Raw genomic sequence first — 16186 nt, 5'->3', positions numbered from 1 at the left:
CCCTTCTGGCCAAAGGGTAAATTACAATATAGGTTTTTCACCAAGCAGAATTTAGAGTTAAAAAAGCAGTTAACACAATACACTGGGAGAGTAAAATATACTAGAAAAATGAAAGGCGGTGAAGTCTGACAGACTGGATCCAAGCTCTACTGCTTATTAATTTGGTAACTTGAAGCAAGTCTGCTGAAGTCCTCTGAGCCTCGATTTCTCTATATATAAAACAGTAAAACATTACTTACCTTTCACAGATGTCATGAGGATTAAAATTACACAAATTGCCTAAAATAGTGCAGATGCCACAGGAAATATTCAAAAATTGGTAGCTATGATTATTTTTCAAGTCAGTTCCACTTTCTACTTTCATGATTCAATAACTCTTAAATGTAATTTAATTCCATTATAAGTTGGAGGTTGGTGGGTTTGCTCCTCATAATCAGAACTGCTTTCTGAAGATGACTAATGTTGGTAAACTAAAGCTCCTTCCTTCTGAATATCCTAATAGTTTTGGTTTACAAATTTGGGAGTAATCAGTAAGGAGGGCTGAACTGGAAAGTTTTGAGCTCTGGGAAGATGGGAGGAAAGGCATGAGAGAGGAGATCTTGGAAGAGATGAGCAAGAAAGAGGCTAAAACAGTATGAGACCAGAAACTTCTTTTGGCTTAGGTTGTGGAAAGACAGACAATTTAAGATAGAGGATCTCAACTGTTTTCGTCGGATGCATTGGCATTATGAGGTAGACAATCTCTCCTCTATGTTCCCTCTAAATCTTCAGGAATTTCCCCTAAAGCCATTACTGTTTTGTGTGAGTAGATTTTGTGTTGAAATCAATCAACAGGATGAGTTTAGGTGTGTATGACAGAAACAGCCTGCAAGAAGCAGAAGCCTGCAGAGGAAACCTTGAGACCATAAACAAAATTTTAAAGTTTGGCAGTATGGATGTGGGCAAGGATGTGGAACACAGGCCACTCTTCCACACTGCTGGTGGGGTATAGATTGGTCATATATAGGTTTTGGAAACTTTAGTGAAGTGTAACCTAAACATAGCCTACAAAGCAGCAATTCGAGTTCCAGGTGTCTGCACTAGAGAAGCTCATTTGTATGGAACTCACGCACAAGAATGTTCAAGGCATTTTCATAAGAAAAAAACAGAAACAGCAGTAAAAATGCCATCTACATCAGCATGAATAAACTTTAAAACTCTAATTTTGAGTGAAAGAATGATTCATAGAAGAATATATACTATATGATTTATCTATATAAGTGGCAAAGAACAAGCAAAACTAAATCACAAGTTTTTCTTTAGGGACAAAGACTTATGGGATAAACATATACAGAAAAACAAGGAAATGATTAATACAAAATATAAGATAGTGGTTGCATGGGCAGTACAGGTAGAGAAGATGTGACAGAAAGAGGTAGATAGGAGACTTTAAGTCACTGGTAATATTCTATTTCTCAAGGTGGGTGGTGGGCATATATAGTCCTGTTTGTATTATTAGTTTTCTCCAAACTGCAAGTATATGTTATTCACAGCCTTTTGTACATAGAAATATTTCATAATTTTAAAAAAAAGCATTTTTAAGTAAGGTGACACTGTGGCAGTGGTTAGGAGACTATCACAACCAGTCATGAGCAGGGCCTTGGGTTTTAACACCCACAAAGGGATAGACCATCAGGTTCTGGACCCACATGGAGTATGGAGTTCAAAATGAGACAATGAATATTTCAGCTTGAATGACACAAATTAAAAGTATCATTGCGCTATAACACAGATTTAAAGAATATATATTCCTAAACAGTAAATGTAACATAAAAGAAGAAGACTCATAGACATAGAGAACAAACTGGTGGAACGGGGGGGGGGGGCAATATAGGGGTGAGGGGGTGGGAGGTACACACTACTGTGTGTAAGATGGGCTCAAGGATGTATTGTACAACACAGGGAATAGAGCCAATATTTTGCAGTAACTGTAAATGGAAAGTAAACTTTAAAAATTGTATAAAAAAATTTTAAGAATAAAAAAAATTTCTTAAAAAAAGAAAATGTATTCTTTTTAAGCCTATATAAGACATTTCTAAGAACTGACCACATATGAGGCCACAAGTAAATTCTCAACAAAATACCAAAAAAATCAATATCATATAAATAATGATCTCTGGCAACAATTCACAGATTAGAAAGAAATCAAATCAATGTAATTAAGTACCTGGAATGTATAGGAGAGGATATTTCCGCTCAGTCTGTAGAAATCTCTCCCATCCCCGCTAAACACCTTTCTGCATTGACCACCAAAACTTTTAGTGTTGAGGACTTTGTTCCTAAACTGGCCAGTGAGCGCATTGTAACTGTTTTTTAAAAAATGAAAGAAGAAAAGGCTGTTAAAAACCAGAAACACCACTTGCTGAAACAGGCATCATTAGAGAACTCTAGATATTCTTGAAATATATTACAGTTAAACATCTCTGCGAGAGCTCAAATAAAAAGCCTCCTAAAGCACACTATGCATTACCCAACTCCCCCTGCTTGTTATAATGGTTAAAACTAATAGCTGGGGAAACCCAACATCCTTTTAGCCTAAGAACTTATTTAGGAAACACACAGCCCTTTTGTATCTATGGCAACAGCTGGTTTTGAATTGAATCTATAGATAAAACCAAACAATTAAGATTACTCTTGAAGAGAGAGAACTCTCTACAATGATTTACAACTAGTCAGCCTCTTAGCATGCTAACTAGTATACTCTTTAAAGTAACTTTACCAATTTTCCATTAATGAATTTCATAGTAGTATAGAAAAATCACATCTAACTATCACTCTCAAAGAGATTATCTTAAAACCTTGAAACTTTAACTTGGATCTGACCGTTAAAAGTTTTTCAGAATTCTTTTTAAAAAGGCTAACAGGGGGCTTCCCTGGTGGCACAGTGGTTGGGAGTCTGCCTGCCAATGCAGGGGACACGGGTTCGAGCCCTGATCTGGGAAGATCCCACATGCCGTAGAGCAACTAGCCTTGTGAGCCACAATTACTGAGCCTGCGCATCTGGAGCCTGTGCTCCACAACAAGGAAGTCCACGATAGTGAGAGGCCCGTGCACCGCGATGAGGAGTGGCCCCCCCACTTGCCGCAACTAGAGAAAGCCCTCGCACAGAAACGAAGACCCAACACAGCCATAAATAAATAAATAAATAAATAAATAAATAAATAAATAAAGCTAACAGGATTGCCTCAACTTCACTTCAAAGTTCCCAGCTAGTTTAGGTGTTTACTTTTCAGTCTGAGTGTTCCAACACACTTTCTCTCTTCTTCCGCTGCTCTCATTCTGTTGTCTCTTCATTCCCTTAAGTAGCCCCACATCATTGAACTAGTTCTCCCCACTTCCCTCCCATAGGGGGACTGACTGGCCAGGTTTTCCCAGGTCTGAGGGTTTTCCTTAGATGCAGGACTTTCAGTGCTAAACCCAACAGTCCAGGGACAACTGGTCCCTCTATGCTTTACCACATATATTTACAGGTATATAGATAGGATTTTTAAATAGTTTCAGGATGGCAAAGAGCTCTAAGCAAAGTCTTAACTATTAGGTGATTTGTTATTAGACTTACCAAACCACAAAATAAAACACAACAAAATAAAAATTACAACCCATCGATGTGTACAGGAAGACACCCAACACCTTACCCATGTCCAGTAAGTTCTATGTTGGGAGGAGGTTTATCAAGGTCACAGGAAGGCCTGCTTTCTGCATCCTCACACCTGTCTTCATCAGCACTGTCCTCTTCACAGTCAGAATCCCCATTGCAAACCAAAGATCTGCTGATGCACTGACCTGAACACAAGAAAAGCCACCACACAAAAATAAAAGAGGTGAAAAGCAAAAACGCTACCTGGGATCAAAAGATTTCACCCTGGACCTTCAACACAACATTGATACTCTAATGTGGGTTTGAGATAAACCCTCAGTGCCCAGGGAAGGACTGCTGATTATTTCGGTCCTCATTTTTCAACATGCAAATTGATTCTGACCTTGGCTGGACACAAAATTGAAAATAGAACCTGAATGCAAATTCCAGGCTCTCACCCATAGTCATCAAGCACTTTGTCTGAATTCTCCAAAATCACTCAGTGCCAATCAATTACTGGGAAGACAGATTGACCTCCTGCCCTTCAACTTTCCATTTCTCTTCTGTAATCACTGACCTAGATGCCAAAGTGCTGTCTTTCTTGGTGATTTAGATATATATGCTTTGAGAGCATGGGAACTGGATTAAAAGATTAAACTTAAACATTTCTTTATCACCTTCTCTGTTCAGGACACTCTTGGGTGTTGGGATACAGATATGAATAAAAAGGGAATTCACCAGGGTTTTCATATACTTTACAATCTAATAGGAAAGAGTATGAAGTTAGATCATTACAATTCAGCAATGTAATTGTTGTGATAGATATAAGCCCAGGGTACCAGAAGCACGAGGAAGCACTAGAGGGTACTAGATGAACTAGCCCCAGCCTCCCTCCTCAGCATTATATCCAACCATTCTCTTACTAGCTTCCTACGCCCTAGTCATACTGGATCATTTACATAAATCAAAGACCAAACTTTTTTGCCATCTCCACTGGCTTTGCACCTACAGTTCTTCAAAAATCAAATCACACATTACCTCCTCTCAGAAACCACCCTTGCCCCACAAGCTACAATGTATGCCCTTCATTTGTGCCCTTATAGTATGCATGGCACAAAACTGTCCTGATAGCACATCCCACTATACTGTCCACTTGATCCAATGCAGCAAACATTTGTTGAGATTCTACTATGTACCACACACTCCAGATGCAAAAATAAAAGAAATATAATACACACCTTCAAGGAGTTCAGTCTACCAAAAGATATCCAGGGCAACAAATACTTCAGATTACAGATGATACAATGCACATAGAGAACACAGAAAAGTAATCTGTTAAATAGCTCTATCAGTTGGGCGTTTAGGGTAGGTCTCCCTAAGGCAGTGTCATCTGATTTGGGTTTTGAAAGTACAATAGGAGTTTGACAGGTATTGCTGAAAAACATGTCTAACACAGGAAATATTTATGTACTATTTTGCCCATAAAACTTTAAGAATTTTGAGGGAAGAGGCTATGTGTTTCATCGTACATCCACAACCCTCATTTCTGTATCTGGAACATAACAAGAATAATAAATGTTTGCTAAAAGTTGTTGAATTAACCTTTCTGCACAAGTGCAACATAGACAATAAGTCAAATATTATTCAATCCAAAACTGTTTCATTTCCCCATGAATAGAGATGACCCGTATTGCTCCTTGATTAGCTAATTAGAGTTGCTTTTCTTGTAAACATAAAAATAATTTGGGCAGTAATATTGTTTTTGCCCAATTTCAGTCTTCATTCCAGACTCATTCCACATCTTCACCAAAAATGCAATGTCAAGAACTGCTTGGGTCTGTCAATAGCCATATTTCTTTTTCAAAGAAGCAAAGAGTATCCCCACCTTTATTACCAGACAACACCCATGCATTTAAAAGAATGACAGTTGAGTGTGTAACTAATATGCCAATCAAAATCCAACTGATTTGTGGGAAAATTAATTTATAGGCTAATATAAATGCAGTACAATTCAACAAATACATACTGAGCAAATTAAACAAATAGCATTTGAACTTACACTCTGCATGCCGAACCTATGGGAAGCAAATACCTGAAAAACACCTGAAACGTTCTCCACATCCCTCTTCTGTTGGACATCCTCGTGTAGGTTCACACGATTGTGGTTCAAAAGCACTTCCAACACAGGGATGGCCGCCATACTGCCCATAAACAGCAACTGACCGCCTGCGAGTCTAAATACAAACCAAATAGCTTTTCAATATCTCCAGTTTCCTTTATCTGAGAAATAAAATCTGGGATAAATTAATACAATTGGAGAAATAATGTTTGTAAAATTGTTCTGGTGTACTACAGAAATAAAGCCTACAAAATCAATGCACCCAGAAACCCACTTGTCTTTGAGTACAGTGACACTTGGGTTATTATTTATAGAGCACTCCCAGTTATATATTTACTCTTAGGGTTGAATGAAAAAAAATTTAGTGAATCTTTAAGAAAGTATGCTGGATAGACCAGATCACAACACAAAATGACTAATTTTTTGCCAAAGCAATGTACCAAGAGCTAATTAGAAAAGGTGAAGTGAATTTTGCTGGAGAAAGAGTAAGCATATTGGGAAGGGAAGTTAAGATGAACAGGAGTAAAGGGAAACCTTTAGAAAAGTGGTGGTAATTAATTTGAGCTGAACCTTAAGCCTTCTTCAGGAAGGCAAGGTGAGGCAAAACAATCCAGAGAGACATATATGCTAACGTGGAAGTCAAATTTACAAAACAGAAGCCTAAGTGGTCCACAGGTGAAGGTCCATCTACAATGATACTTTACTGGACAACCAAAATTACTGACCTCTAAAATGGGAAAGATGTCAAAGGCCTATCTTAGGGAGGGGTGGGGTAGGACGGGGTAGAAAAAAATTTTAGGAAATCTCTAAGGCAAATGAGAAAACTAATTCATCCTAAAACTAAGTTACTCAATATGAAGGCATGTATCTAATGTTTAAACAAAAAGAAAGATCTGCAAAATCCTTTTCCTCCCCAAAGGCAACCAAAGGTGCATCTTTTAAGCCTCTTCCTATACTCAACTCTTACCAGTTAATAAAAATGGACAAAATCTGAGATTCCAGAGAATTTAAACCTTGAGCAACAGGGAAGACTAGATATACAAACCAAAGTTGAATCTATTCATTCATCCTAAATTGGAACCAAGGGTCACAGATATGTAAGTTGAACTCTGAGCAGGTTTGCAACAGCCTGGGGCTTTCACTGTGTCTAAGCAAAGGAGTCATAGAGGAGTATGAGTGAGGAATGGAACTCAGTACAGTTTCTTAGTAAGTTTTTAGTTTCTGTATTCAATTGATGAAGACACCTCTTATATGTGGCTTAGTAACATTGTGCTTTTCTGAAGTTCAAAAACATAGATTGTGTTGTCGTATAAGTAATGTTTTCCTTCTCATAGACACCAGGATGACCTTGATGGCTGTCTGCTCTCAGGGTCTCATTCTCACCTGTCAAATTCTGATCTTATGACTCATTTTTCATTTTCACTTGTCTTCTTCTGGATGAAAATTCTGTTTTTATAATCTAAGCATGATAAGCTCCACTCAAAAAAATTACTCATATGAAAAATACCTTCCATCTACCTCTAATGTTCCTTCTTAACTTGTTTTTAAATTATAAAAATGTTTTCTGAAGTCGGTGTCTGTTTGACTTTTGTTTTGTTATGCATGTACCTGTTTGCCTGTAATCAGAGTTGTCATCTAATATTATATTTGCCAGAAACCAAATCCTAGTTACTTGTGTAACTCGTTTTGTAAATACCCCTCATGTAGATACTAAATAAATGCTGGAAAATGAGGATAATGATGATGCTTTAAAACACAAGTTATCTTCTATAATATGGTTCTGTTATTTTAATAATTTTAAAATGATTTTAAATGCACATTTTTATCTAAACTGAACTACCTTTAAAATACTTTACAAATATCAAATCATGTTGTACACCTGAAACTAATATAATGTTATATGTCAATTGTATCTCAATACAAAAAATATATATATTTAGCCATTCAAATGTTCAGAACCTTTGAAACCAACATTGTATTTCTGGAATTTATCCTAAGATGATTATCAGAAAAAAGACATATCTATGTGTAAAAATGTTCACTAAAGTTTTATTCATAATAACAAAATATATAAATAACCTAAATCTCAAACAATAGGAAGTGGATACATAAGACTGGTATATACATATAATGGAACATAATTCAGCTGTTAAAATTCATGCTGATAGAATAATGTTAAGTTAAAATAGAATACAAAATAATGATCAAATAATCCTATTTTAAAAATCATAAGCACATAGAAAGAAAATAGAGGAAACACCCAAATGCCAGTCAATAGAACTCTAATTAAATTTTTTAAATGTACATTCATACAATAAAATGCTATGTAGCTATTCAAAAAGAATAAAGCAGATCTGGGCTTACATGGAATAAAAAAGAAAAGAAAAGAAATTGAAAGAATAAATACTAAAATGCTGACATATCGGTTTCTTCTAAATGATAGAATTATAAGTAGTGTTTTCTTTATTTAATAGAAATAAACCATTTTATTTCATTTATAAAACAATAAATCATTTTCTCCAATGATTAATTTATAATAAGGAAAAAAACAGACATTTTTAGAAGTACTCTATAATCTCCCAGTCAAGTCTGGTATTTTATTTATATTACTTTTGTATTAAACTTTAAAAATGTTTGACTTTCCATGGTCATTCACTATTAGTTAGATAAAACAAAGCAGCCATTTTGCTACTCTTTAGTGTTTGTTTCAAATGAAAAGAAAAGTTGAATCCAGTAAATATAAAATTTTGAATTATCTACTAACTTCATTTCATGCTATTCTTATTTCTCTGATAGTGAAAGAGTTAGTGAGTTGCTTTTAGTGTCTCTCCTATGTATATTTCTAGGCTCAGATGTAAGATTTAGAAAAGTCCTGCAAGAAAAATGAGAATGCAGAAATATTTTATTACAATATTAAGTATGAAATAAATCATACTTTTTCCTTTCAAAATTACTAATTACATTTTCAAAAAATAAAACAACATTCAAAAGTTAATGCCATTGTGTCCACACCTAAGCTATTTCTACATATAAATAGTAAATACAAAGTTTTCACATGGTCCTACCTGAGTCTTGGTACAACCATTGCATTCTGACCAAGGGGCATAGGAAGCCCACTGGCAATTGACTGGCAAGGAGGCACTGTCATAGTGTCAAATTGTCCATCATAAAGCCGACAGAAAGGTAGGAGAGAAGACAAAAAATTGGCAAGAATAGTCAACAATTGCTTTACAATTTTTTTTCTAAGAGGTACCAAGAGGATCCCAACATATATAAAAAATATATGTGGGAAGGACTCACTTTTTCAGAGATTTATTAAATATAATTTATGAAATATCTAGAATGTACCAGGCACTGTTTAGACACTAGAGCTATAAACATAAAAGAGATAGGATACTCACAATTGGTAGAGGGGAGGATGAAGACACAGATGTGTAAACAAATAATCATAACACAATAATATAATCATGATCCTTTATACAGTATAGCTAATGAGATAGATTTCCTAACAGAAATGTGTACAGTATAATGCGTTGTGGAAATACACATAAGAGAGTGTCCAAAGTTGGGAGGCTAAGTGAGAACATATAGAAGGAAGGTATTATGGCCTTTGATGGGATTTTGGATGATGAATTGAAGAGCTATACAGAAATTTAACTGAGAGACAACAAGCTCTAAAACGACCATATGAGAAGTAGGAAACCAAAATCTGGCAAAGGCTAAATGGACGAGAATTTAGTTTTACGTGCTCCCCCTGTTTATTTAGGTCACTTCTCAAGCACACACCCAAGTACAGTAAGGTCAAGTTGAGCTCAAAGGATTCCACCCAAATAACATACACGTGGAAAATGGCAAGTTGACTCTCTTACAATGCTTAACTCTGGCTGTGTCCAAGAGGTCATGTTGCTTAGTCCAAAGAGATTAAGGAAGCCTTCCCTAAAACCACACTTTGCAAGGCGTAGAGGAACCAGGACTCCTGCTTTCTGGACTTTGAGTACACTCCTAATCTGGGAGACATCTCAGGTCAAGGTGATTCCTGCTTAGTTAAGCATAGCACTGCCAGGTGCTGCAGATAAGGAGTCCCGTTTGTGGCTCAGGTGCCCTTATGGGGCTAATCTTGCTAACCTGTAGTCTTGATATGGCATCAATGATCCAAAGGCCTTAGTGTTTTTGACCTTTAAACAATCTGAACTTAATGCTATGTGTCTATTTTGTCTCCCAGAGACAGGCAGAGGCCTTCTCCAAACACCGAGGCTTAGGAAGGGAAGCTCGCTTGGCCTCACCTCCTCTGTGCACCTGTCCAGTCCCCTCACAGAGCCCTTATCACACCTGCATTGAAATCAACTCTTTCAAGATCTCAATCACCCCCTCTACTCTCAGTACCTTCTAGCTCCTCTGTGTCCCAGTCACTGGCACAACTCCAGACACATGTTCTGACAGTTCAATGAGGTAAGCCGACCTGGTCCCCTCCCATCAGACAGTGAAAGCAAAGCAAGGCCGTGAGTAAATGATGCTGGCTTTTTTCCAGGTCTCAAGAGCAGATAAACCTATTTTCTTAAAAAAACTCTCAACTTTTAAAATCCCAAAGACTATTTTGCAAAGATTACATTTAAAAATCAAATTCTGCTCTAAGATGTGTAAGTCAGCTGCCATTCCCTGATTTGCAGGTAAAACCATGGTACTGGGAGAAGCAGGAAACCTTGAGGTGTTTTTAGTCTTCAGGTTTCTTCCTTACAGGGAATAAAATAAAGTAAAATAAGAATAAGAATAAAACATGCTTTCTCTATAATTGCCTTTTCTAAAAAAGGGAAAGAAAAAAAGTGTTGAAGGGTTAAACATGCTCAGGCTACAATGTAAAAATCAGACCATACTTAAGAATTTCCTTAAAATAAAAGAAATAATTGTTAATGATTTCCACACACAATCCAAAAAATTCTCACCTTGAAAAAACTTGGAACTCTCCTATAAATCCCACCAAGAAGAATAAACTTATTGCCTAGGAGGGGGAAAAAAAAACAATAAAGCAATATTTTAGTTAGCATTGCTTTAATGAGTCAAAAGTGAATAGATTTGTACAAGTCAAGATTTGTGAGTTGGGAATAGAAAGAGTGAAACAACCATGGAGAAGCCTTGACTTAAAACTTAAAAGCTTGACTTTTAAGTTTTCATTTTAAATAAAAATTTAAAACAATTATTTTATTTATTTATTTATTTTGTGGCCACATTGGGTCTTTTATTGCTGCACATGGGCTTTCTCTAGTTGTGGAGAGCAGGGGCTACTCTTCATTGCGGTGTGTGGACTTATTGTGGTGGCTTCTCCTGCTGCGGAGCATGGGCTCTAGGCACGCGGGCTTCAGTAGCTGTGGCACACGGGCTTAGTTGCTCTGAGGCATGTGGGATCTTCCCAGGCCAGGGCTCGAACCCGTGTCCCCTGCATTGGCAGGCAGATTTTCAACTACTGCACCACCAGGGAAATCTCTAATACATTTCTCTTGAGTTCATTTCCCATTATACATTTCTGGAAAGACAACTAGTGGCTAGGTGATGTCATTGACAAATAAATTGAAAAGACTCCCCAGAGTTAAATGTTCACAAACATTTCTTTAGGGTCCCATCATCTTTTAATTCCTTACTCCACTCTCCTCTCTAACTTTGGTACCCATGAGGGCACCAGAGAAGAGAAAGTCTGGAAAGAAGAACAGTTCCATGGGCTGAGAAGCTAAAAGAGAAATAGCTTCCTAAATGGAAAAATCAAAAGTGGAGGTACATTCCTAGCCAGAGGTGCCGTGATACTCATCACAATCTTTAGTTCTGCAGGTGGTTCCTTCAGTCTTTAAAACACCACAGAGGCCTTTTATAATCACATTCATGTGATAGCAGCAGCCTAAATATTGAGCATCCGACAGGTTATGAAATTGTATGTAAAATGTGATTACATTTTGTTTGAAAATCAAATGTGTATTGAAAACAAATCTACAAAGAAATATAACAAAGAATAGTTCATTTCTGGTTGTGAAATCATAGGTGACTTTTATTATTTTATTTTCATTTCTATGTATTTTCCTACTTTGACAACTCAAGGTGAAAGGAAATGCAATTCAAATCTGTACTGGAGATTCTTTAAAAATATCAAACACATTCAAGTCATAACCCAGCAAAAAAGTCCTTAAATCATCTTACCTCACATTTTACCAGGCCAATGTTCTTTCTCTTCTCTTGATCTCCCCAAACCTCTTTTCTCTCAGGGTAGCTGTGGAATGGCTTCCCAACATTTTTTCCAGACCCTTCTACTCACCTTCCTAGATCACCCATCCTCTTATTAGGTATCTTTTTTTCAGTTGTAAAATCCTAGTTGCCTACTTCTGCCTTTTACAGCCTGACAGATTTTTTAGGCTAAAAAACAGCTGTGGGCACCCTGGAAACGTGAACAATGGTGGGAGAGGCTATGGATACTTTTCTGATTTTTCAACAAACTCGTGAAGCACATAATGGAAAGTAACACCTTTTAAACGTTGGGGTGTTTTTTTTTTTTTTAATTATAAACTGCAGTGGGTTGTTTCTTTTCAACAATATGTCTTTTTTTGTACTATGTCAACTCATTTTTCCTGCCCTTGGGCCAGCCTATCTCATAGCTTTTTCGTTTGTTTGTTTGTTTGTTTGTTTTTTCTTTTCTTTTCTTTTCTTTTTTTTTTTCCATTTCTCATAGCTTTTTTAGTCACTCCCAGGCATTCTGGAACAATCTAACAGTCAAATTTCAATGTATCATCCAATTTTAAATGTCTATCCTACTCCCAGGTCCTGCGGGAGGGGTGGGGTCCACTTCAAAATTCCTCTGCTTTATTCTCCTTCTTCTCTTCCCCACCTCCCCAGGGTGCCTGTCTTCTCCAGAGTCAGCGCAGCACGAGTGAGAGGGGCAAGAGCCAAAAGGATCTTGCCTGCCCGATGCAGCTGGAGTCTAGTGATGGTAAATCAGGGTGTGTTGGATGTTTGAATGCCAATTCTTTATCTCTCATGGTGTTTTTGTCATTCTCTGGATATCCCTCCTTTGGGAATCTACAACCACTGTTCTCTGGCACAAATGATTCGTCTCTTTGTTCAGCTCTCTTGAGTCTCACCAGTGCCTGCTTCCTGATGCTGTCTTCTGGGGTTGCTTCATCCTGCAGGCGCCTCCTAGGCAGAGTCCCTGACAACCCAAGTCTGGCCCCTTTCTAAAGGTCCACATCTGGTCCATGGGATACCTGCACACATCCTTGCCCTGTCAAATTCTGGATGTCAGGATGTAACCAATACTGCTGTGTTGACTTACTTGCTAACCACAGGGCAGTGAACCAGCCTATGCCTTTAGATTTTCTCAAATGTGAGTAGCGTATCATTCCCTATACACCCTCATGCTCCAAGGGACAGAATATTGCATACTTTTGAGGATGGAGATTGCCAAAGGGTCACCAAACAAATTTAGAGCTACTCTTTTGGTATTGCAGTAATACTGAATTGAATGTACAATATCTCACTTTAAAATGTGAGGGTATTGAACACCTAATTATTATTGGCCTTTGACTCTCAGGCAAAACAGACATCGTGAAAAAATCCATTTTAACATTCTATTACATATTTTTTAAATGTCAACGAAGTTTTAAGGGATATACTTTTTCATCAGAAAAGATAACTTTGCCACCATCTTCCTTGTATACATATTATAACCCATGAAGATCTGCTTATCACAAGTTCATGAGTTATACAAGCTGAATCTCTTAACCAAAAGAATGTCTTGAAAATTTGCTAGCTGAGTACTTGAAAATGAAGCAGTTATCATTCCTTGCCTTTGGAAAGAGTATCTCATCAAATGGACAAGATAGAACAATTACAAATTAATAAAAAAATTAATGACAGACATAAACATACATCTGAATTAACTCTATAAAAGAATTGTTTGGTTGAAAAGATATTGTATCTTTGCAGTGTGTAATGTAGCTAAGCTGGGACTACATTTCCCAGAATTCTCTTCTCTTCTTTCTTATGACTGAATGAGCATTAGCTCTACCTCCTTCCTCTAAAGTGTTCCAGCTACAACCATTGTCTCTATGCTTCTAATTTCTCCATATCTGGTCTTTTACATTTGTCTGTTGAACCATGAGCCCATTTGAGGTAAAAAAAATAAAATATTAATTTCTATAGCACATACTGGGTTCCAAATATCCAAATTCCAAGAGAAAAAAGTATGAAAAAATCAAATCTAATTTCTTAGCATGTCCTAATATTTTGATCAATAAATTTAGAACATAGGGCACCAAACAGATGAAGAAGAAGGTAGATTTTAAAATCAATTTACTTACATCTTTATCAGAAATAGACATCAATTTGCAACACTTCTAGCGATAAAGAAATGCAAAAGGGCACAATAATATGATATGAGTACTTTGTAGCCATTAGAAGCACATTATAGATTGAACAATGACAGGAGAACATGCTTATGATATAGTGATTAAAAAGATTCAGATCTAGATTGATAGCAATTTCATAAAATATATTTTGTACATGCTCATATAAAAGTCTGAAAAGAAAGATTAAAATGTTAATAGTGGTTATCTCTGAGTGGAGAAATAATTGATATTATCTTTTCTTTGAACTTATTTTTGCCAAGATGGTAGTATTACAATATGGAAAAAGACATGTTTTAAAGGCACAAACACCATCACAGTATATTTGACAGAAGACATCTGATAACATCAGATCAGCTCTGGGTGTGGCGAGGAAGCAGAAAAGCCCTCATCTGAGACATCACTGTGCCTGACCACATCCCAGCACCATGTGAATCATGCTTTAAGTTTACAAACCCCAGGTTCATCTCAGTCCACGGAAGAGAAAGTGAAGGTCTGGACCACAGCCAGCTCAGAGGGAAACACTTTTTGCTCTAAAGTCTTGAAACACTTCAGACCCAGTTATCTCCTATCCAAGGGATACAAAGAGAATGAAAAGAATTCTGGGACCACCTCTCTGAATTTAGTTCACATGAATGGTGGGGGCGGGGGGGGGCCTCGGGGGAGAAAAAAGAATACTCCCTCTTAAAAGGCCAGACCTGAAAACCATTTCTCGTGGTGTCTTCATAGCCTAAGTTTACCTTCTCTGAAATGTATCAGAAAAGCATACCCTTCAGATTTACTGTAAAAATATGAATCTCTACTTTCAAATATAGGTGAGAACACTGCATGCAACTCACAAAGAAAGCATTTATTTGTTGATATTTTATCAACCAACTGAAAGATAAAAGTAAATATGTTACCCCAGCAGAAAAATGTCATAATAATCAATGATCCCTCTTTAAGCACAAAACAATTATTAAGATGTCTCATCATAAAATAAGTAAGGAAATTGATTGATGGTTAATACAAATATTAGGAGAAAGTATACTAGCTAGATGACTCTAGGAAATGCATCCTATTCTTTTTGAGCTAACAAGCATTTTAAATTTTTAAATAAAAATACAAGACAGAGTGATAGAGATTAGATTATATCACAATTCTAACTTTGTATGGTTACTTGACATTCTAACATCATAACATTAAACAAATTAATTTTATGATTTGTGTGTAATTTTCAATAACTTAATTAAATGTAATTTCACCCATGAGTTACTCAAGACGCACCTCTCACTCCGCCTCCAAAGGCCCTGGAAAGTGAGCGTAGATTCAGTATTGCAAATCGGTGGCATAGTGATGACAAAAGCAATCTAGCAGCTGACAGGGCTGAGAAATTATTGTTCCAGCATTATAATGTAAATTTTTTAAAGTTTAAATACAAACCTCTGCAATAATAAAATTGTAATAGCAGGTTCAACTTATTTTTGCATCAGAATTCTAGTCTATGATAGTGATTTCTGTCTTCAGTCCTGCATTCCTTTTTCCTTAACATTTGGCCATTTTCCATTAGACCAATATGTGTTTTTGGTAAACCTTTAGTTTCATTCCATTTATCTGTATCTTCTACTCTCACAAGCCTTATCTTCTCCTCCAGATTCCAAACTCTAAAGTTGCAAGTCTCCAAATTCACTTTTCTATAAAGCTCTTAGATAAGTCAGATCACGGGGGTTCATTACATGACTCCAAATCGAACAAACAAAATCCGTGGGAGGGAATTTTTCCCTAAGGAATAACAATTGTATTATTGTATTTTATTTCTTAATGGCTTTCTTGGGACTTTCATAAACATTGTCTCCAATCTCTGATTCCCAGACCTCTAAACCAATAAATTAACTGCAAGAAAGGAAAAACAAATTCACTTTGGCTGAATTGTTAACTATATTTAATTAAGGGTTTTTTTAAAGTCACCCTCGGAGATTTCTCTTTCCTATTTTCCCATGTTTTTTTTTTTTTTTTTTTAGTTACTTAAGTTAAGCCTTACTCCCTTTTGAGTTAGTTTCGTTCACAAAAATAATGAAGTTATCTTACCTTCAT

General features: G+C 36.5%; 1 protein-coding gene across 1 annotated transcript in view; it reads right to left on the bottom strand.

The window, feature by feature from the left end:
• Window positions 1-16186, bottom strand: part of C7 (complement C7) — a 57668-nt gene extending 41482 nt beyond the window's left edge. Inside the window, exons 1-6 of the mRNA XM_060094320.1 lie at window positions 16181-16186; window positions 10676-10731; window positions 8801-8876; window positions 5709-5850; window positions 3675-3822; window positions 2207-2345 (exon numbers count right to left, since the gene is read on the bottom strand). Of these exons, the coding sequence (XP_059950303.1) occupies window positions 2207-2345; window positions 3675-3822; window positions 5709-5850; window positions 8801-8876; window positions 10676-10731; window positions 16181-16186 (567 nt within the window). The remainder of the gene's footprint in view (window positions 1-2206; window positions 2346-3674; window positions 3823-5708; window positions 5851-8800; window positions 8877-10675; window positions 10732-16180) is intronic.

Source organism: Mesoplodon densirostris, chromosome 3 (genome assembly GCF_025265405.1).
Source record: "Mesoplodon densirostris isolate mMesDen1 chromosome 3, mMesDen1 primary haplotype, whole genome shotgun sequence".
NCBI lineage: Eukaryota > Metazoa > Chordata > Mammalia > Artiodactyla > Ziphiidae > Mesoplodon > Mesoplodon densirostris.
This window is presented reverse-complemented; position numbering and strand designations above follow the sequence as displayed.